Source organism: Terrapene carolina, unplaced genomic scaffold (genome assembly GCF_002925995.2).
Source record: "Terrapene carolina triunguis isolate 2854851 unplaced genomic scaffold, T_m_triunguis-2.0 Scaffold148, whole genome shotgun sequence".
NCBI classification, from domain to species: Eukaryota; Metazoa; Chordata; order Testudines; family Emydidae; genus Terrapene; species Terrapene triunguis.
In genome coordinates, this window is record NW_020664499.1 from 4,774,420 (window position 1) to 4,798,645 (window position 24,226).

The window sequence follows — 24,226 nt, forward strand, 5'->3', positions numbered from 1 at the left end:
GAGCCGGCCCTGCCTCTAGGTGCTTACAAACTGATTGTTTAAAAATTTGCTCCAATATCTTTCCAGGTATCAAAGTTAGGCTGACTGATCTATAATTCCCCCAGTCCCTTTTTTAAAAGATAGGTGCATATTTGCCCTTCTCCAGTCCTCTAGGACCTCACGTGTCTTTCAAAGAGTTGCTAATGGTTCCAAGATTACCTCAGCTAAGTTTTATAAGTACTCTAGGGTGAATTTCATCAGGCCCTCCCAATTTGAATATGTCTAAATGTTCTTTAACCTGTTCTTTCCCTATTTTGGATTGTGAGTCTTCCTCCTTGTTATTAAGGTCACCATTACCCTTTATAGTAATGATTGAAGCAAAGTAAGCATTAAACACCTCAGTCTTTAGTTATGAGCGCTCCTTAAGTAGTGGACCTACACTTTTCTTGGTCTTTCTCCTAATGTATTGCTTTTTATGTCCCTTGATAGTTGTAATTCATTTTGTACTTTAGCCTTTCTGATTTTGTCCCTACATGCTTGTGCTATTCTTTTGTAACCAGCCTTAGCAAATTGTCCATATTTACACTTTTTGTAGGATTCCTTAATAGGTCATCCTGATGGAGACATGTTGGTCTCTTCCTTCACACCTGGAGCGTTTGCCATTAATAAGAAACTGCCAGCTCTCCTCAACTCCTTTTTCTCTTACATTTTCTTCCCATGGGACCTTAGCTAGCAGTTAATCTGAAGGCCGTTGTCCTTATTCTGCTGCTCTAATGCCTTCCTTTCCTTAAAATCATTTTATGGTCACTTTCACCCAAATTGTCTTCAACTTTCAGATTCGCAAACGATTTCTTCCTAGTCAGAATCAAGTCTAAAGCTGCCCACTTGGTTACTTCTGAAGTGAGAAGTCCCCAGCACATTCCAAGAACTTACTGGCCATTTTGTGTTTTGGCATCTTACTTTTCCAACAGAAGTCCCCCATTACTACCCGGTCTCATGTGTTGGAAATTTCTGTTGTTTGTCCTAGTAATGCCTCATCCACCTCCTGTGCTGGTGATCTATCGCAGGCCCTTATCATGATGCCATGCTTGTTTTCCCCACACACATACTTTGGTCTGCCTTTCACCTCCTTCTGGCCATCAGAACAAGTGAAAGCATTTGTGATGTATAATGCAACCTCTTCCCTTACTGTCCTTCCTGAACAAGCTGTACCCTCTAATTATCCCACCAATTCTCATTGATGCCAATTAAGTCATAATTTATCATATGTACTAATACTATCACTGTAATCCTATCATTCAGGATTCCGCCCCTCCGATATTCTCCTTTGCTTCCGATTACCCCTTTGGAAGTGATCATAAAATGTTCTTCATTGCTTCCAGTTTTTAAACATTTAAGTATATGCCCCACTTCCCCTTAGATTAGTAAACAAATATCACATTTAGGGGCAATTCTGATCAATCAGGTAAATACATGCATAAAGTAGGCAAAACACAGTAATAATTGTCTAGGAGTATGTAATTACTAAAAGGACAATTCTGGTTATTTTGTTCCACTAGATAAATTGTATTTATCTAGACTGGCTTTTTTTTGTAATTTAGACAACAGCAGGGGCCTGAAGTCATGAAAATGAAGCTTTCATAGCAATCACAACTCACTATTGAGAAGAAAAATTTTTCATGGTGGTCAAATCTGAACAATAAAACTGAGATTATGAGAGTCCATGAGAGATGCTGAAGGTAATGAGAATAAGGCACTGGTCTGGAAGCTAACTCTACTCTCTGACCTGCTGTGTGACCTAAGACAAGTCACTTCACCTCTATGTGTCTCTGTTTCCCCATCAGTGAAATGTAAATAGTGGTGCTTCCCTGTCTTTGTAGTTAGCACTGAGATCTGTGGATGAAAAGTACAATTTGAGGACTAAGTATTAATAGCCATCTGGTCTAACTTCCACAGTAGGCAATAAGGCAAGTCCTTTGCCCCCAAGATATGTAAATGAATCTTTTTCTCCTAATCTGCTTCCTTTATGTGCAAGTCTTCTAAAAACACTAGACAGCAGTAGGATTGGAAGTAATAGTGGCTGATTTTTGGGGGTGGTCATTTTTTGAGTATTCTGTTTTTTAACAGTGCATGTTGTCAGTACACATTGTATAGTGTAGATATTTAACTGAGTATCTTTGAACTAGACCAGTATACTTTTAAATGAACTTGAAAATCATTCATCTGGCATTAAATTAATATTTAAAATGCCCATTGTTTGCCTGACAGACAATGCTACAGATGCTGGCAAAATGTCAGTGTGGAGTAAATCTTCCCTAATAAACCACACTTACCCTATACTCTAGAGTTTTTTAAAAGGACCACCAGGATCCCAAACTCATCATACATTTATCTGGAATGAACTCAAAATGTTTAATTGATATATGCTTATGTCTGAACACTGTCAAGTCTCGTAATAAGATGTTTAGTGCAATACATCGGTTAGACTGCTAGAGTCCAGCCACAGTAATAAGTAATGACATTTGCAGCACAAAGGCAGCTCCCCAACGAATTGGTGACAAGTATAAAAAGGCAATCTAGCCCATGTATGCTTTAAATGTGGTCTGAATTTTACAATTACATGTCCTAAAGCCTGTTATTAGACATGAAGGCAATGAGAAGGAAAGCAGTCATTGCATCACTACTAACACCAATTATAGGAAACATAAATCATTCAAATTTTTGTTCTTTAATAAAAATCAGCCTGAATTGGTGTTTAAAAGGCAGGATCTAGTGTAGGAGCCTAATGGGATAGAAGAAAATAGAGTAATTGGAGGCTGCTGTCTTTTCATTTTCTATGTAAAATTATTTGAAGAGACAGCCAAGAACTTTAAACAGCAGAAACCCAGAAAAGTTGTAATTTGGATGTCTTCAGTTGTGACTTTAATGGTGTTTGCTTAAAGAGCTTTCTTTTATCTCTGCAGACATACTTCAATGACAATATCCTCACACTGATACGGACGTTGGTAACAGGAGGAGCCACACCAGAGCTGGAAGCGCTGATTGCTGAGGAGAATGCACTGAGAGGAGGCTACAGCACGCCCCAGACACTTGCAAACAGGGACAGGTGTCGAGTTGCTCAGTTGGCTTTGTATGATGGGCCATTTGCAGACCTAGGGGTAAGATCATAAAAGAAAAGTAATATCAAGGCAGCCGTTCCGTAACTGTTTCATCGTCTGCTGAATTTTTAAAAAATCGTTTCCATAACAATGAACACGGTGTTCCTCTTTTTTAATTTCTCCCCTGAAAGCCATGGAGTCCATTTGAAATTTTGGGCAGATCTGGTGATACATTGCTGCTCTGAGTACCAAACTGCCCCTACCCTGATTAAGAAGCGGCTCTATAAGCCAGAAATGACAATATAAAAGATATAGTTTCTGTAAGGAGTTCCTCAGGTCCCTTCAGTGGCTGCATCCTCCAAATCTACTCTGCTAAATTTTTTTCAGAAAGACACTAAAATTGCTTCATAGAGCCAGTGCCATTAAAAAAAAAACGTGTAGTTCTTCACAGTGTCCGAAGGAATGGGTGAGACAGTTTGGATAAAATAAGAGCTGACACGAAACCCTCTTTCTAAAGGTGAACTAAACCTGAATCTTTGTGGTGATTTGATAGGGTTATTAGCATTTTTTTTTCTGTGTGTGCCCCTGAACTTCCTGGTTTTTGCTAAGACCATAAACATCAGCTTGAATATACAGCAAGGAAGTTTATATTGTGTTGTTTCCAACCTATCTGAAATCCACAGATGCAAAAAATCATGCGAGAACCTCTTTTTCTGATTTTCCCATCCCAGTACCCAAAATTTAAAAAGTTCTGAGTTTCAATAAGCATCTAGACATATAGAGACATTTATTTGAACTAAACCGAATTGCCATATCTTATAAATCTTGCTCATGCTTTTCCGAAGCATCCATTTCACCATTCATGGTGTTACAGGGTTGACCTTCATTATAAATTAATCAGATTTTCTGTGATTTCATGGAACACAGTACTCCATTCTCCATGATCAGAACTGGTAAATGCAATCTTAAATCAATGGATAGGCTACAAAATTACACACACTCAGCCAATCACCCATCATTTACTGCAAAAGTCAAAGGAGGATGAAAAAAAGATTTTTAAACTTGATCATCTTGATAGGATGAACAGATCCTTAATTTGGATTCTCAGATTAACATTTAGGCAAGTAAAACAGCATTTCCTGCCAAAGTATTGATACTTGGGTAGTTAATTTCAGCCTACCTTGAATACCAATAAAATAACAATTAAAGTTATTTCTGTAATTTCCCTTATACAAACTCTGGAGTTGCTGCTATTGTGTTCCACCTCTGAACTGACTACATTTCACTGACCCATTGAACTGACCCACACACTGTTGGGTGAATAAGCCCCATTAGTGTGTGGGTCATAGTCATACTGTTGCATTGGCCAGCTGCCTGAAATGTTCATTAATTTGGTCAAAGTAATAATTCTTCTTGAACATTTAATAAAATAACTAGAGCTACTAGGCAAAGGAAAGATGTGAACAAATTGGAGAAGGTCCAGAGCATAGCAACAAAAATGATTAAAGGTCTAGAAAACATGACCTATAAAGGAAGATTGAAAACATTAGGTTCTTTTAGTCTGGAGAAGCGAAGACTGAGGGGGGGCATGATAACAGTTTTTAAGTACATAAAAGGTTGTTACAAGGAGGAGGCAGAAAAATCGTTCTTTTTAACCTGTGAGGATATGACAAGAAGTAATAGGCTCAAATTGCAGCAAGGGCAGTTTATGTTGGACATTAGGAAAAACTTCCTGTCAGGGTAGTTAGCACCAGGAAAAATTGCCTAGGGAGGTTGTGGAAACTCTTTCATTGGAAATTTTTTAAGAGCAGGTTAGACAAACACCTGTCAGGGATGGTCTAGGTAATATTTATTCCTGCCTTGAATGCAGGGAAGTGGACTAGAAGACCTCTCGAGGTCTCTTCCAGTCCTATGATTCTATGATTTAATGGTCAAATGTTTGAAAGTGGGGATCAAGCCTTTGACCAAATGCTGCAGCATTCAGCTAAAGTTGGCCATTAAATTAAGTAACCTAAACATATCTTATTTTCAAATACTAGAGAACATCTTTCACTCAGTAACTACAAATATTGTTGCAGCTCCAGCTCTACATTAAGCTAACTTCCCCAGGAGGGTTACATTAGATAAGAGAAAAAATAGTTTTTAGAAGGGATATAAACTCTTAAACTGGCATAAGACAGACACTAATGGATGGATCAGGAATTTCTGATATAGTCAAGTTATTCTATCACAGTCCACCATACACCTCCCTTGGAAGCACTAGAGATAGGCTATTGGACAAGACAGACCCCTTGTCTTCTGCAGTATGGCAATTGAGATGTTGTTGTTATATTCTGAGAGTTCCAAGACACTGGGATTCCATGGCTATTTGACAACATTGAATGAATTTGACATCATAATTGTACTGTAATTTTACTAAATACACATACCATGCAATAGTTTTTATATGAATATTTTAGCTGCAGCCAATATTGTGTCATGTGATGCAACAGAATTCTGGATTGTCTAAGTCACTGTACAGTATTATAAACAGGGTCTTCATTCACAGGAGTCCTGAGTTCTGTTCCAAGCTCTGCCACTGTCTCCATATGGGAGAATCTACAACGATCAGTGAACTCATCTGTAGAATGGGTATATTAATTACTTAGACTCACCCTATCTGTATTAGAAGTGCAATTAATATCACAAGATACCAGGAAAACACTGAGTTAGGTTTTGGAGGCTCAATTGTTTTTCCTGCCTCCATATAACTGCTCTTAACTAGCACCCTTCACTCATAGCTCTCAAAGTGTAGACACGCAAACTGGAAAGAATTAATACCAATTCTCAATATGGTACTGATCTTGAACTTCAGCTGGAGTGCATCAGTGGAGCTAAGCCAATTTACAGTAGCTGAAATCTGCCCCATCATGTCTAAGAGCCAATGAATTATATCTACCCAAATGAAGCTTAATTGTTAACTCATGATAATCCAATGAATTATTTATGAAATTAACAGAATTTTAAAAGGGTGACTATTTTATTAGAGCCAATTAATTCAGTATTTTGAACCAGAACTTGTGGGAAAATTTCCCCCTTCATCTCCATCATCTACAAATTATGCTTTTTGCAAGGTTCTAAAGCAGCACCACTTTGCTCTCCATACTGATTTTCTTTCACAACATGCATACTCTCAAAATCGGAGCAAAAAATGTCACACATTCTTAATCATCATTTTGTTGAGACCATGTTTCTCTCAAATGATAGAACATCTATTCTCTGTCCCCAAATCTTATTCTTCCAGTTAAAATCAGAGTCACTCAATGATCACAAGTTCCCATCAAATAAAATCACTGGACAATAACATCCTATACATACACAGTTTTGCAATTCAACATTTAGATTTGGGATTTTCTTGACTAATTGTTTCTCAGCTGTGACAGGTAAACAACAGATTGTGATTCTGTGCCAAGGCATGAAGCAGACTGAAAATACCCTCCCCCCCCTTTGTTTTGTCTCCTAGGATGGTGGTTGTTATGGAGATCTGTTTTGTAAAGCACTGAAAACATACAATATGCTTTGTTTTGGAATTTACCGATTGAGGGATGCACATCTAAGCACACCTAGCCAATGCACTAAACGGTATGTCTAGACTTTTACTTCATTCTTCCTGCTGTGGACAATCCAGATGCCTGTTACAGGGCACAAATGATGTTTAAACAGTTTTCTCCGTTCCCCAACCACTTTCTGTATCACTGTGACACGAATACCTCTTCCAATTCTTTGGTGAGCCTTAGTGATAAGCCCTTAGTGGAACTCTAACCAATTCAAACCATACCATAGAATATTGTTTTATTTGACAAAAATGAAGTGGCGGTGTAGCCCTGGTGGTTACACAGACAAAGTGGGTGAGGTAATATCTTTTATTGGCCCAACTTCTGTTGGTGAAAGAGAAACGCTTTTGAGCTCTTCTAATGACGTGGTAGTTTAAATGCTCAGACAGCACCATATCTTTAATTGCATCCTTACTTAGTCTCATTTATGATAACCCAAGCTATTTTACTTACAATTCGGGAGGGGGGGACTTTACTGTTTGCTATATTTAATCAGCAGTAAATTAGTGTCATTAATATAGTCCTGATGATGTTATAACCTACTTTATTACATAACTTTAACCTCTTCTGTACTTAGATAATAGTAGCCACAGTTTTCTCTGTGATGGGGCTCAGACTGTGAGAAGCACTGTTCTCAGAGCAATATCATATTGCATAGCCGACATCCTCAGTAAAACTTTCCCATTGGTTTTCTATTTGGGCTAGGTGCATTTTCTCATCATTGCCTTCAGTTAATGGATCAAGACTTGGCTTCTGCGCAATGAAAAACATATAGATCCCCGTCTTAATGCCATATTCTGATTGCACAGAAGTTGTCAAGACAACATTTCCATGGGCTTCAGTGGGAGCAGGATCTGGGCCAATGTATGCATCAAAGAGGACCACAGTCACTTAGGCCACTACATCATTTGGCCATCAGTTTGCTAAGCTTCTATGAGTAGAGGGTTTTACTTTACTAGACGATAACTACATCACACAAACCCCACTGTAACAGGCCCTAATCTGCTCATTCATAAATGCTGCAGAAAGACTCACAACTGAATGGGTATGGCAAATAAGCAACCCTCTCTGAGGTGGTTCCTTCAAGTTTGGACTTTGGATAGAGCAGTGCAGTGAAACTTTGGTTGTCACTTTGCTAGCTATTCTGTGGATAAGGAAGATACTTCAGTCTCCAAGCTGGGCCGGCTCTAGCGTTTTTGCCACCCCAAGCAGAAAAAGGAAGAAAAAAAAAGCCGCGATCGCAAGCGGCGGCAGCTCTACCACCACTTCATTCTACGGCAGCAGGTCCTTCGCTCCGAGAGGGAGTGACGGCCCCGCTGCCGAACAGCCGGACGTGCCGCCCCAGGCACCTACTTGCTAGGCTGGTGCCTGGAGCCGGTCCTGTCTCCAAGACTGCCAAGCCAGATCTCTCATAAGCACTAAATTCACTTGGAGAAAAAAAAAAAATGGTAGAGCCAAATTTTGGCATTCTTGATCAGTTTGTAATGATTTCTTACATAAGCAAAAAATTCCCATTGACTTACTCACATAAAATGCTTACTGAATAGTTGTGGACTGAGTAAGGGTCAATCTATGAATATCAGTGATGTAAAAGAAAAAACATAATTCTGCTGTTGGAGACAGCGTGGGGCCTGCCTTCTGAAGTCAGTGAGCACCACATGCATGCAGAATTTCATTGAGAGAGTTTGTAAGCTACCCTGGCCTTGTACGGAGTTGTTTGACGTTGTGAGGCTTCAGGTTAATTGGCAGTTTTTGTTTGCATCTGCAAATGTAGGTGTTGTTTTTCTTGCATTTATAAATGCGCCTCGAGATCACGGAGACAATGTTTAGCCTTACTGCAGTGTTTATTAATTTATTTTTCATACATTGTATATACACATTCATTGTAAAAGAACATCTTTTTTTTCCCTGTAGTGCTCCTTGACAGTACTTAAATAGCCCACCATGGACCACACTTAATTTTTTAATTGTTTTTGCTAGTGCATTACTGCTGTTTCTTGAGGCCGCTAGACTTCCCCACCAAAGTGTCCAAGGTGGTGGAATGAGTTTCAAAGGTGAGGGGACCATGTGGAGAATATTTGGCTCAGAAGCCTCCACTGCTTGTGGCAGCCTGACACAGGTGATCTCTGAGTAGGTTCCCAGGTCGTTATACAAGCTGAATACATATGACAACTAAGGAGGCAGAAGTGCAAAATTTCAGATAAATGTTGCTAGCGGAGATTTTAATGCAAATCTAAAGCCACTTTCTTTTTTTCTTTTCCAGCTATGTTATCACAAATCCACCCTATGAGTTTGAGCTTGTGCCCACAGACTTGATCTTCTGTTTGATGCAATTTGACCACAATGCTGGCCAGTCCCGGGCCAGTCTCTCTCATTCGTCCCATTCTTCCTACTCCTCCAGCAAAAAGAGCTCATCGGTACACTCTATCCCATCGACAGCAAACCGACAGAACCGCACCAAGACTCGGGACTCCCGGGAAAAACAGAAGTATGTGCAAGAAGATAGACTTTGATATGTGTACCCACCCCTACTGTGTGTGACACCTGCATCTGCCACCCATTCCTCCCAGTTGGTGTTTCCCTGTTTTCCTATGGAGTTCTTCTCCCTCCTTTTTTGTACACATATTTTACATATCTATGACAGTGTGCATGTAATTATCATTTTTATTTCACCACCATAAAACCCTTAAGCACAACAGCAACAAAGCAGACGGACCAATGATGCTAAGGGGGAAAAAACCTAAACCCATAGGCATGCCAAAAACATAAATAACTCACCGTAGCAACTACTCTACCTATCAGAAGGTGTTTGGCATGAACACTTGATGTCAGAGTTACACAAAGAAAGTTATTTAATGCAGAAGTGTTGCTGTATTGGGGTTTTTGTTAAGTTAGTACCTTTATTTGAAGCTTAGAAGGCTTACCCATTGAAAAAAAACAAACTACTGATTGTTTCATGTCAAAGCTGAAATAGCATAAGGCTTTCACCATTTGTATAGATTATTAAGCACCTGCTCTATACCAAAGTAACAACATCACAGACTTGTATAAGGACATTCTTTAAAATACTGTCCTTTTAGAGAGAACATCTCCTCCCTTTAACTCTGAAATTTTCCAGGCATGGAGTTGTAAAACTCTAAGTTTTAAAAAAGTGTCTAATAGCATGTTAAATTATTATTCTTTCTATTTATACTGCCACATGAGTAGCTATATTTTCTTTCACTTTTGACATTTGGGATGAAAAGCCATATGTTTCTTGGATGTAAGTCATTAAAAACTGCTTTCCCAGTACTTTTACATCTTTGAAAAGGTAACTAATTCACCTTATAAACAGAGAAGAGAAAGTATTTTTCCATGTTTAAGTATCATCCCCTAAGTATCAGTCTTCAGGGGACTTTAACTTAGTCAAGTTTGGTATAGACCCTTCATTAAATGTCCTAATTAATAGGAGGAAAACCTGGACCGTGTTCTGGTTTGTGAAGGATGCATGCCAGCAATGCTTTTGGAGGAGTACAGGGGAGAAGGAGCTCCTCTGTGGTCCTTCAGCATTGTGAAGGGGTGTGTAATGGAGGATGTCCCACACATTAACCTATATGTATTTCCAAACCCAATAGTGGCTACTCACGGACTAGAGGGGAGCAGAAGGAAAGATGCTGTGTGCTAGGCTGCTCCTAAGCACAATATTGGAGGCAGGGGAGGAGTACTGTAATACTTGCAGTGCAGCCGCCTCACCTTCCCTGCACTTGCCAGAATTTGAATTGCTTACCAGTTATTCAGTTAGCTACGCTAAAATTATGGCAGAAAATTAAATACAATAAAGAAAGGACGCCTAAGATAGAAAGCCACAAAAATGTATTTTTCAAACCTATTTTAAATGCTGTGGGGAAGAGGATGCCATGAAATCATACCCCCTACTTCATTTGTGATTGGCTGCCCAGCACAGAAGGTGTGTCTCTAGGAAACATATGCAAACCAGGCAGAGGAGGAGTAGCATGGTAGCTGCCAAACCGCAAGAGGTGTTTTTATGGTTAGTGCTGTTTTCTCCCCTCTCCCCTCCCCAAGCATGGTAATTTTGGAGCTTTGCTTGCTGTGTGAATTGACAATGAAGTCAAGCACTTTTACTGACAAAACCTGGTATGGTACAACTGGGGCTACCCACAGTGCATCGGTGCAGCGTTAAGAATAATGATTGGAATGAGAAATTATTGTGTGTGTGCGCGTGTGTGTGTAATCAAATGCAGCTGCAAGTCCTATCAAGGGCAGGTGTTTCAAATTATGTTTGTCCCCCATCCCAAAAATTCTTGCATATGAAGACAAATTCAGGTATTCTTTGAAAATAGTTATGAAGTTTTGCCCTAAGAACAGTCATAACTACAAGGCTGTGCCAGTTAAAGTGCTCAACAGGAAATTTGACAGTTTAAAAGCATTGTAAAACTTACATAGCTTACTTCTCTTTCTAAAGTGCAACAAGGATGAATAGAATGGGCCAAGGTATGACAATTAATGGTTCTGCATGACCTAGCAACTGCTGTGGGTTTCCTTCTATAACGTTGTCCTTGTGAAAACTTGTGGAATTAAAAAAAAAATTACAAACTTTATTCAGTTACTGGTTTATTTTTTTAATTGTTTTGCTTTTTTTCCTAAATCAAAAGTAAAACTGGCTGCTGCTGCTGTTGCTCAACCCTATTTTATTTTTATCCTCTCATCTGCTTGCCTTTTAATTGCACGTGTCCTCTACTAACCATCTATGTACCTGCACAGTAAAAATGTTTACCTATTGCAGACATCATTTCAACTTGCCAAATCCTCACTTCCATTCCACTTCTCTCCCACACTCTTTAACCAAGTTCACGAACATTTTTATGTTATACCAATTATACACTTTTAGCAGCTTTAACATGCTTTTCTGTTACCATTTCATTTTCCTCTGAATAGGGAGTTAATATGGAATCAGTTGTGGCAGACTTCTATGCATGCACATTTATGCAAATACTATTTTTCAGATATGATCATTTCTGTCTTAGACAGAAAAGCGATAGACAATTAGAGAACCAATTTGTCCACTTTGGGAACAGAGCAGAAAATGAAACACTAAATATGAGATCCTCCATGGCATTACTAAGGACTAATTCTCCATGGGAATTTTGCCTAAGGCAGGAGGAGTGAAAAAGGACTTGAGGATTGGGCCAAATACATTATATTGATGTCAATATACAAGCAGGTTGAATCATATATAGGAAACTATGAGGATTTTTTTTACAGTGGACAACAGAGACTGTTTTCCTTTGTATATGACAAATAGCGGAGTGTTTAAACCAGATTAGGGCTCTCTAGCCTCAAAAATATTTTATAACATTTTCAATGACACTATGGAAATTTTCCATCACCCCAGAGATCCAGAGCTACCCAAAGTCAAGAATTGCTGTCACCCCCCATTTCTAACTGCTACTCCTGGTAAACTCATTGTTTACTTTTACAAATATAAGGACCACATTAACTATTGGTGTAAGACAGCATAATTCCATTGATTTAAGTTGAGTTATGGCAGCATTGAATGAATTTGTCCCAGAATATATACATAAAAATGTTTGGTTTAAAGTACTCTGCTCCACCCCAAAGGTGAAAAATTGTACAAAAGGTAGAAGATTACAATGTTGTGTGTCTTGTATTTGAAAGCCATAAGACAACCTTTGGTTAAAGAATACTCCTGTAAAGGAAAAGCCAGAGGGAGTTGTATTCCTATAGGAACAATTACGTGAAACTCTCAAGTTTCTATGGTAACAGGCCTTTCCATGGTTCAGATATTGAGCTTGTTTAGGTGCTTTCTGTAAATTCCATAGTTTTTGCTGTACTCTCTCTTTCCCCCACAGCAAGTTAGGCACATACGCCCATCAAATACAAAAGTGCCCCATCCATTATACCACCACCTTGCAAAAGCTGAAATTTCCTTCCTATTCTTCATTGCCAACTAGAGTCTGAATAACTTGTATCACGCTATAAAGAAGTAATTATTAGGTACCAATGTACATTCATTAGGCTGACAGACAAAGGGCCAAGATCCTGACACTGGCTGAGCAGGCCTCAACTCCCCCTGAAGTCAGCAGGCCCAACCTTGCCTTCCCTATAAAGGCAAAGCTGCCATTAACACCAGAGGGAATTATGCTGATTAGCCCCAAAACACATCTGCTCCCAAATGCATGATTTTTTATAAAATATGTGTGTGTGCATAAATTGACAGCAAGTTTGTATTATCTATTCAACCATTAGCGAATCCCTTAAACCTTGTAGTATATTTGCAAGGAGAGCTGCATTAGAACCAGTCAAAAAAATTCACAAATAATGAGAGCAGTTTCACCGAGCTGCAAATTGATCATCATAAAATACTCCCCTGCCAAACTAACAATCCTGGGTGGGTGGGGAAAGTTCTAGTATTTCCTAGTTAGGAAGCAATTGCATGCGAGATTGTCTAACACCACAATTTAATTTTAAGTAGGCTGCCTATATTGTTACCTTTTTGTTATGCTCTCAGCTGTTTTTTCTGTATCAGCTGAGAAACTATTTTGCTTTAACACATTAGCTCCAAACCACAGCTTGCAACAAGTGTATGCTCTGACTTACTCCCTATGGCTGTTCAGTATCTTCCTTGCCTCGCCTCGCCTCTGGGGATGGAGACTTTTGAAGGCATGCTCATGGATTTAGGGATTAGCACTTTCACAACTAAAAGTGAACACGCCAACATAACCACTATCATCAGTGCCAGTCCCTGACACCATATGCTAACTAAATGTGGGTGAACCCTGCACGGGTCCATTCATGTAACACACTTGAACCACATTTTTCAGGGTCAATTTGAAGCAGATGGCATCAACCCCAAACCTACTGGCTCATTTGGGGGAATCCATAGATCTCAAGCCTCCTAAGAAACCTAATGCTAATGCCCAGACACCCCCACCCCCACTTCTCTAGCACGTACCTTTGTAGAGGGTCCGCTTCCCCTGGCCTGGGTCTGGTGATGGTCTCCAGGAAGTATCACTTTTCCATGGCAGGCAGTTTTTTTTAGAGAGCCTGTAGCGACAGAAACAGGAAGAGCCCCCAAGTTAGAACACTGGAAATGCCCTTGCAGCTCCACAATAATAAGAATTATGAGGTATTCCATGTTTTGCCGGCTACGGTGCTGGGGATTCTGGGACATCTACCTCCCTGGCCAGCTGCCAGAGCAGTAGCATGTTCCCCACCATACTACAAGGGGGGGGAGGGGAGTGAGACACACCTATCTGAAGCGTATTTGGATTGGGGGGCGGGGGGAAGCACTTGAGCAGCCACCAAGCTGTAGAACCTGCTGTGAGCTAAGGGGCTATTCTGCACCCCCCTGGAGACTGAAAAGTGGGCCAGCAGGCATTGTTAAGGAACATAAAGGGGTCAGACCACTCTACCCTTGACAGCGTCAACACCCAAATATCAGCATCTTCAGCATATTTTATTGCAGGTGGCATCAGGGGCTGTTTCTAACTAGCTCCCCAGTTGACACTCCCTTCTTCAAGCTACAGATTTTATTGATGAAGTAAGATTACTACATGCACACACAACATATTCTGTCAGACTGGCTATGGGCCAGGGTGCTCAGCCGCTGTGTTACAGCATTTTCTTTTAGACAGATTTACGACTCCCAGAAACACTAGTGAAAACTTTTATCACTGAAAATTCCTTTTACACAGATCCATACAGCTTGCAGGTGAGTGTAGTGGTCAGTGTCTTTAATAAAACCCATGTCCCATCCAAAGGATGCTCAGGAACAACAACAAAAGTAAGTCTCTAGCAAGGAGGGATACGTGAATGGTGTGAGCCAACAGACCTAATCTGAACACCAATCCGTAACCAAAATCAAAAAGTGGTTTTGGGTTGCGAAAGTAATTGTATTATTTGTCTTCAAAATTAAAAAGGCCATAGTTGCTCATGTTTCTATAGCAAACTGATCACTAGCTAGGGGCAAGAAGAAATCCACTCTGCACTATTATGTGTATTAGGGAACTTTAGGCCTTCCTTTGAAACACTCACTACTACAGGCCGTTGGACTACCTGAGCCAGTGAGTTGTTTTGTATGGCAACTGTTATTCAATCTAGCTAGACAGCTGTGTATACGGCCCTCTATCTGAGCACCTCAGATTTAACACTCAACACACACGTATGGTATAAAGAACATCCCCATTTGGAACGGAGAGACAGAGAAGATTAATTGACTTGCCCAAGGTTACACAGGAAGTCTATGGTCAGAACTGAACTCAGATCCCCCAAGTCCTGTACTTTAACCACTAACCTAGCCTTCCTCCCTACTTTTGTTAGCCTTACACTATTATAAATGTTCTTCAGGCCAATGCCAGAGGCACAAATTGAAAAATACCATGAGAAAGCCTAGTCTTATGAAATTGCCAGCCCACCTGAGCAGAGCCAAAGGGTTCAAATAGCTTTGGATCAAACTTCTAGGTGCTTTATCTGAACCAAATGTAAGGGCTGTCACCAGTTCTATGCTACAGCTAAAAGAAAAAGCTACCTTCGGTCTTTTGTCACAATAAAATGGTCGCCCTTAAAGAGGCAGCATTTGCTCTGAATAGCCGTGAAGTGGGTACTGGTCTCAGACCTCCACTGTGCAACAACTATGGGAAATGTTTAATGGAAGCTAATGTGTTTTATGTAGCTAGATTTCAATATTAGTAAAATAAATGTGTATTTTAAGCACTAGACTCTAGAAATAGCTGTTTCGATAGAGCAAGGTCCTTAGGAACATGACAATAGCCCTTTTGCCTTCACTGGGACTACTCACAGACAGAGTTATAACCTTGCTGAACTGAGGGCTTGCAACACATTTCTGACTCTTTATTTTCTTATTGCCCTTTTCTGCATATTACATATACCCTTTATAAGTGGCTGTTTCCATTATGGGTGCTGGTAGCCCTTTAAAAAAAACAACTAGCATTTCATAGCAGAGGTAAATCCCTTCTGTCTCATGCCACAAGACATTAGTTGGCCATTCCAGTGTCTTTTATTACAGACTGACCAACACACTGCTATTTTGGCCTGAATTCATAGAGCATACAGGGTACTTTAAACAGGACCTACAAAATCATTCCCTGACCCAAGGCTCTCACTTAGACAAATGTGACACATGGACAAATGTTCAAGTGCCAAGAAGTGCCACATTGGTGGAGAACTCAATATATGAAGACTTCTGAAAGTAGAGGATTTTATGGATGGATTTAAGGAAAGGCAGGGTGTGTCATTTAGGGAGAGCAGGAGGCTGTTACAAGCACAAGCGATTGTGAAGCCAAGACAGAGAAATCAAAGAAAAGAATATAATCACTGAGAGAGGGTGTAGGATGAGATGAGAGGAGAATAGCACAGAGGCCTGAAGATAAGGCTGAGGAGAGCTCGAACCTGGTTCTGAAGGAGAGAGAAGGTGGCTTTCAAGGCAGTCCGGCCATAATGTGGTCGGAGAAGGAAGATGATCAGAGCAGTAGAGACATAAAAGGTAAGGAGCGAGGATGCCAAGAAGGAGCTGATGAGTCCCAGCACCTGAAACAAGAGAGCACCATGCAAGAGCCAGAGTTTCAGCATTAAGGAGTGATGGAATTAAAAAGCAAAAAAAAAAAATCAAAAATAAACAAATTAAAAAAAATGTGGAATGTACAAGTAGTTTTCTATATTTTATATACAGAGTGAATGCAAAAGGGAATTGACAGTGCCCGTACTTGTAAAGGTCAACATGAATTGTACTGTGAAGACTAATATATTAGCAATTACCTAGTGTAGCTGTTGCAAATTTCAGGGAAAGCTGGGTAGATGGAAAAGCTTTTCATCTGCTGCTGGAAGGAGAGGGGACGCAGTTCATCCTCATCCTTCGTACCACCACCACCATTTCCTCCTTCTGACACCAGGCGATTGAAATAACTTTCACCAAGTTCTCTTTGTAAACAAAGTGTGTGCAGCGGTATGCAAAAAAGTCAGATAAAAGTACACAATGCTTAACTTGCCTCAAAATCATTTTAAACACAAACCATTTGAAAACTGTTAGTTTGAAATTGTTTAGGTGATCTTGCAAGGCTTTTAAAACATGATAACCATCACACTTTACACCTCTCTGAAAGGTTAGTTTAATCGTAGATCACGCAAAATTGGTTTCCACAAATGCATAATGGTTCATGTGTCACACTTGAACTAAATGGTTTTTTAAATGGAGCTGAAATTATTTTGATGTGTACACATTCCCAGATTTTTTCCCCTACACCCTTTCGTAAACCAGCCCCCATCAGGCTTTCCCTTAAAGTCTCATTAATAATTCAAATGTTCTGATGACTTTAAAAGATCTATGGAATTGAAGCTTTTAAAAAAAAATACTGCTTGACAAAAAGATAAATGAATGTAGAAAGAAGCAGTAGGAGTCTGGCAAGCTGTAGATCATTTCAGAACAGATTGTAACTTTATCATTCTGTCAGGAAGAATAATTTAAAGCACTTAATCAGTTAGCTTCACTGTGCAGGATGTAACATTATGAATTCCTATCGTTCAATCTGTTCAAATCAAAGGGAGCTTAATTATAATAGGTAAGGGGAGGGTGATTGAACATTGTTCAGACTCAGACAACTTTACTAGGGAAGGGAATGAGCACCCTGACCTCCAATGAGTATGACTTTTTAAAAGGATCTTAGATGACAGGAGAAACCAATATATTAGCCTTGACTTGCCTTCAATGGCAGGGCATAAATAACTACTTTTATAATCATTTAAGGTTTTAATTAAAAGTTCTAAAAGAATACACAAGCATCAAATCCACTAGAAAAAAAAATTCAGATCTGGATGGATGTCTACTGATAGGTACCCAAAAGCTGTATCCATTGGGTGAGCGGCACTTCTGGAACTCTGCCCACCTATTTAGGTGCCTAAATTTAGGTATCCATGTTTGAAAATGTTGTCCTTATTTCCTGCTGTTCCATTTGAATAACGTCGTCTCTGCTTCCTCTCCTGAGCTCTTTAGTGTTCCTGTGCTGCTGCTGCTTTTTTTTTTTTTTAAAACAGCCACCACATTCCAGTCCAGGCTGCCTTTCCATGATAAGCAAAGTGTTAGTTTGTATAGTACACTCTGGCAGTGAAGTCAGGGGGATCCCCTTTGGGAGGAAAGGGCTACATACATGTAAGCCCACCGTCAACATAAGAAACAAGAATACATAAACACCACACAAATATGCCATATCTAAATTCCATCCCTACGGCCAAACCCCTCATTTATCTCAGGGGAAAACAAAAGAGTGGGGAGAGGAGAGATATGACACAAAAAAGCTTCCCTGTAATTAAGAAGTGACATTAGCAGCTCTGCTCTAATATAAATCTATAAACAATTTAAGGAAAAAGTCTAGCTATATTTAGGATTTTCTCATACAGGACTTTTAACAAGTTTTATTCACGGCTGAACAGTGCAAGGGGTGGATCTACCACAGCAGAGACATCAAAAAGTCTTATGCAAGTAAACAGCAAACTGCACTTTTTTGGTCTCCCAATATTCCCCTACTGCCTCAAATTTAAACTCTAAAATTGTTACTATATTCATGCAAATGGATACTGAACATAGAGAAAGGAAAAGCCTCCCCATTTCTCTTCCCATTCTTTGCCTGTTGGTCCCCCCGCTTCATCTGCCATGCTACCATTCACCATCAACAATCCATTCAGACTAATGTAATATTGGGGCTGGCACCTGGTCCAGTCATCTAAACCATCTGTATCTGTATATAATGGGATAGGTCAGCAGCACTCAAGCAGCCAGGTTGACAATATCAAAACATCGGCTGTTACATCCAGGTACCCAATCCCCACTTTGAACCTCTTTGTATTCTAGTGCCAAACCCCAAGGAAGGATCTGAAATGTTTCCCACATCACTAACATGTTTTTTCAGATTCATCCAGCTCTGAATTTCTAGTAAGGGCTGGAAGCAGAAGTGCAAGAAATCCTGGGCGTGTATGATTTCTGAGCCAGTTGTGCAGACTTCCGTGAACCAAACAAACCTCCCAAACCTTAGTAGAGTATCCCAGCACTAACCACATCATGCTCCCAGCTTCTAATTTCATCCTTTTTATTTCTGAGCATACTTTAAAAATCTTGTACATTCAAACAACCCAGCAAACTGCCAGTTTTCTTTAACCCTTTACTACCAACCCTGCAAACATCTCCTCCTCCTTTTATAATATGTGTTTTCAGGTGTATTAATCTACCGCACTCTGCTGCTAGCAATTATTCAATGTTACCCTCTATTGATTGCCTTTCCACTATGAACTTTACTGACTGCTTTTTGCACTGCACTAATTAAACTTCTCATTTTCCCTCCTTGTTCTGTCTCTATCCATTTTGCTCTTTAGCAGAAAAGAAATGGTTTACAGATGAGACGGATAATGCCTATCCCAGAAACATTCAAATCAAGCCCATGAGCACTCACATGGCCAATCAGATCAATCAGTATAAATCTACAAGCAGCTTGATACCACCAATCAGAGAAGTTGAAGACGAATGTTGACTCACAGGAGGCCAGAACTATTTTTTTAAAAGCCTGACAAACTTCATGAATGGTGATGTGACATTTATTCCTCTTACATGCCGACCCACTGGTGGAAAAGTTATGAAGGGCGAGTGTTATGGAAAAATAAAGTAGACAGATCTTTGTTTGTCTGCCTTTAATATTGCTTCCATGTATTTTGGAAACTATTTCATTTATAAATGAACATAATCAAAAATAGTCATGTATAGCCTCTAGCATTTTAAATTATTTTTATTTATTAGAAAGAAAATATATTTTTCTTTTTGTTTTTTTTCATTGTCAAGGTTTTTTTCCCCCTTAAAACAGCTGCATATGTGGCCAGACTCCTAAAAATTAAAAAAAAAAAAAATCTGCTCTTGCTATCTCTCATCTTTGAGGAGAATGATGGTCACAATTATGAGGAAATGTAACCAAGGGAGATAAATAATATATTAAAAAATACAAGGTCCAACTTGTATTTTAATAAATCAAAAAAGAAGAAAAAAAAGAACAGTTCACCAACATGTTTCTTTACTGGAGACTATGTATTTTGTTCAGCATTGACACCAGCTCTTAATAAACTGAAACGTATTTATTTTCAACGCTGAAAGTCATATTTTTGTAGAATTAACATTCTTTCTGAACTATTCATCGTTTTATTACCATATACAGTGAAGACCTTCCTAACAATCATCTTAAGCGCCGGTAAATTTAAGGTCCAAAACAACCAAAACCATGCATTGGTAACTTTCTATGACAATAGGGTAGTGAACATTAGTGTAAAACAAAGGGCATGCAGATAAGATGCTCATAGTGGCACTTTCTTATAGGTTGCAAAATGTGCAATTCTGCTTTGCTTCATGTTGCATATTATCAATCAGCACTCGCCGACTCAAGGAGTTCAACCTTGGAAAATCCTCTTCTTTTGCCAGGTTTCTGAGTATTTTAATGCAGGGTGTCTAAACAGCGCATCAGATCATGATATTCTTAACCCACTCATCTACTGTATTTAACTGAGTTCTTGTTTAAAACTACTGGAGTTGTACCTGAACCAATCTCTATCTGAGCCAAACACTTCTTGAAATGTGGCGAAGTTTGGGTCCATAGCACAATTTTGCTGAGGGCCCATGTTTCAGCAACAGATAGAATCAAAACCCCAGCTCTGAGCACACCTGCACTTTAGGTGAGTTCAGATCAGGGTAGAAACTTTGCAGCTCAGGCTCGTGTCTCAACTTGTTGTTGCCAGTTAATTTCTGTAAAAATGTTTTAAATGTTATTGTTTGCTTATTTCTTTACGTTGCTGGGACTCCACTCATAAAGGTACAGTGATAACCAAAACAAAACAAAAGTAATGAATGTATTTAATATAACTTACAAAAAGCCTTTGAAAAGCTGCCTACAGTGAAATCAATTGTATCAGCAGTTTCACAAAGTGGCCAACAAGCTTTATAGCCATCAGACAAAATTGTGATGTTTCATATCTGTGCTGCAGTATGTATTCACCCAGGCATTTGATGTTCTAAGCGATTTAGCAACTCTCTCAATTTCAAATTAACATTTGATACAACTGGATGAAAGGATGAGTTAGAGGATAAAAAAGGCCCCGCAGGAAAAGAAAGGTAGGGTCCCATTGCACAAGTTAACTTTAGGCTTTGTACTTTTGCAGAGTTGCAAAACACCAAGATAAAACATACTGTGGTACTATTATCGTTAGAAAAATATCAGTGAATCAGAAACATACAAAGCTGCTGAATTTACTGTGAAAAGAACATCCACTATATAATCCAACATTTAAGCTAAACTATCTCAGCTTCAATGTTTGTTCTGGCTGCAGTACAAATATAACCATACTGCCACCTAAACAGGCTTTATTCTGGAGTGACTTTTTGGACTGTGACTACTTTGTTGTTACATTTTGTAGATTAGTTATTTAAAAAAAAAATTAACAAGAATTGTGAATATAATGTATGTAAAATTGGATTGTTTAAAAATATTTATAATCACTATCCTACGAAGAAACAAAATAACTTGAGCAGTTTTTATTCATATTTAACCCATTTCACAATACCCAAAATAAAGGAAGAATCTGGTGGTTTTGATTTGTTACCACTTTAGCTAATGGCAGGCTATAATTTGCATTCTGGTTTTGCATTGGGTCACTTTAAACCTTTCCTTTAAAGTCAGTACTCCTTTTTCATTCATGAACTGCAATAATTTTATTACCAGAGTAAAAAGTTGGCCTCAATCCCAATAGAATTGTTGAAATTTGTGTCAATCTTAGCCATATGCATTTGATTTTTATAGGTCACTTGTTTTATGGCAGGCATAGGAAATTATTTCTGTAACATTCAACTTAAGAGTACTTAAAATGATTGTGCACAGTGCCATTTCTTAGCATCCTTCCTTTCAATAAAAACTTTACATGAGAATAAAAAAAAAAAAAAAAAACCACCAGCATTGCTGAGGCCTGTGTGTCTGTGTCTGCTGTTTAACTAATAACCCATAACAGCGTGATTGCCACTATAACTAAGTCTTGGGCAACACAAGAACCAGATCTATTAATACAGGTAATTGCCATAGCATCCATTTATACAAACAGATGTGGGGGCTGTAAATAATTAACAACAAACATTTCCTACTCTTTCCTTTGATTCCTAAAGAGTTTTTGAGGCAAAGGTTTCGATTTGGTAAGTTTTTGACAGACATGTAGAACAGCTGTGGCTCAGGTTCACTCTAGTAATACTGTATTCAGTAGAACCATGTATAGTGAGTTATATGGAGGACAGGAAAGTTCCAGTTTTTAGATCTTTTGCAATTAAAAACAATGGTCAAATGGAGGCAATGTGTGTGCTCTGTCCTCTATACCCATCCTGCCATGTATTCAGTGTTGTAGGTCCATAGTGCAGTAATGTCACAGGGCCTAATTGTCATTTGAGATAGACATGCCCAACTCGTGCTGTCTTGAATGGGAGCCCAGTGCACACAGCTAAGGGCAGAGAGATAGATCAGAATCACTGAAGGTGTTAATCACCCTGCAGCAGAGGGCTAGCAAAAAAGCTCTCAGAACTACTTAGGCCCTGCACTGGGGGAGCAGCTGCTCAGCTGCATCTCTACATTAGCAGGGATATAGGGAGAAGGCCACGTGATCTGCAGTAATGAGGACCCAGAGCAGACCTAACAAGCCACACAAGTTGCATGGAGGAGCTGATGTCTCTATTCCAGCCCTAAGGCTGGAGAAGCAACTGCAGGTGGGTAGGCGGACTGCACCAGCCCATGTTGAAGGTGAGGGTGAATTTTGCCTTATCCCAACTGACAGCATATTTAGCCAAATAAAGCCCCATGACTCAGGCTTTATGCATGTGACACCATATGACAAGAATTTTTCACCCTTAACAAAATAGATGACTGGATAAATGAGGCATGCTGGTTTATAAGGGAAACACCTTTTCCTCTCCACACACATCTTGGTAATGTGCAATGATGAGGAAGGAAGTACAGAAAAATATATTATATTTTAAATGAAGTTTTGATAAAATATTACATTTCTAAAAATTTGCCAGAGGACAACTTGGGTCCTTTAAGGGTCTGAAGTACACAGAGAAAAAACAAATAAAGCAAACGACCTCTATTTGTGCCCTTAGAAATTTTGCAATAATCGGATGCATAAATTACTGCACAACAATAGCAATAACTTCCACATGAGTAATTATGCATGTTTTCACTGCCTTTTGCATGCTCTACAATCCATAGCTATGTTAGCAACGGCCCCATTATAGATATCCCAGTCTCAAAGTTACTGTACAAAGCCATACCTCCTTAACCGGAAGCACATTGACAACGGCTTCAAGAAGCCAAGGAGTTTTGAAATATACTTGTATTCAGTGTTGTAGCAATTATTACTGCACATTCCCCTACCCCCATATAAGTTCATGTCCCCTGCTTTGTTTCTATTTTTTTTTAATTATGTTCTGAAAGCAAAACAAATAAGAGGGAGGGAGAGAGGGAGAGTGCAAAGGCTCTTAGAGTGTCTTTGCATGGCCCACATAGCTTTCCTTGGTTTGGGCAGAAAACTCTTATCAAAGTCTATGGGAGCTGTATGGGAAAAGAGCGTGTTCCTCATGGTTCACAGTTTGCTAGCTTTCTTCCACAGCACCAGTCCGTAAAATTTTGATGCTGCTTTTAAATCAAGTACTAAGATAGGAGCCCACCTGATACATAAAAATCCTGATAACTAAGGCCCTGATACAGCAAAGCATTTAAGTGCGTAGATAGTGCCTCTGTATTAGCCCCATTCAAGTAAATGAGACTATGCACTTGCTTAAAGTTAAGCACGTGCTTCGAGTCCTTTGTTGGATCTGGGCCAAACTGAAGACATCTTTAACCAGGTTTTTTATAGGGTCTGTTATAATTTATTTTGTGTGTTTTCAGATCTTCAACGCAAACAAATGTTTTTACTTTAAATATGACCCACTGCAAGTCGTGGGTACTAACACAATGTTCACAAAGGTATAACACAATATTAGCATAATTCGGGTGTGTTCAGTATGAGTGAAATTCTCCTCTGTGCAGAGTTGTCAACACAAAGCCCATGGTGCAACTTAAGCTTTGAGATGTTAAGTGGCATTATACTAAAATCCAGAAGTTAGCAATTCTGTACCTTTGCAAACATACCATATGGTTATATGCTTTAAAAGCCTTTGGCCACAGAGATCCGCGACCAATCTCAATCTGTGCTTTCACAAGAAGTAAAATTTACACCTACTTTTATTTTGTACAGTGGGATAGTTTTTTTCATCTCTTATTTTTCCTTCAATGTGTGTTTACAGTCCAGTTTTTAGGTCTTTTTCTGTTCAACATATATAAGCTTCTTTTCCAGGTTCTCTGATATTTAGCAGGCATATTCATTTGCAGTTTTTTCTAATTGACAGTATTATGTATACTCTCACCCCTTGCACAGACATCCAATGATATGGAACACAAAACCAAGTAAAAACTAGCTATT

At 39.2% G+C, this 24,226-nt stretch overlaps 1 protein-coding gene across 2 annotated transcripts in view; it reads left to right on the forward strand.

Moving 5' to 3' along the window:
- LOC113406893 (calcium-activated potassium channel subunit alpha-1) overlaps positions 1–19,531 on the forward strand; it is a 911,445-nt gene extending 891,914 nt beyond the window's left edge. Inside the window, exons 25-28 of one of the 2 annotated variants that reach the window (XM_026653744.1) lie at positions 2,943–3,137; positions 6,580–6,698; positions 8,934–9,158; positions 19,070–19,531. In XM_026653744.1, coding sequence (XP_026509529.1) covers positions 2,943–3,137; positions 6,580–6,698; positions 8,934–9,158; positions 19,070–19,094 — 564 coding nt within the window. In that variant the 3' untranslated portion in view covers positions 19,095–19,531. The remainder of the gene's footprint in view (positions 1–2,942; positions 3,138–6,579; positions 6,699–8,933; positions 9,159–19,069) is intronic. The other variant, XM_026653746.1, reaches the window with a different exon arrangement.
- The last annotated feature ends 4,695 nt before the right edge of the window (positions 19,532–24,226 follow it).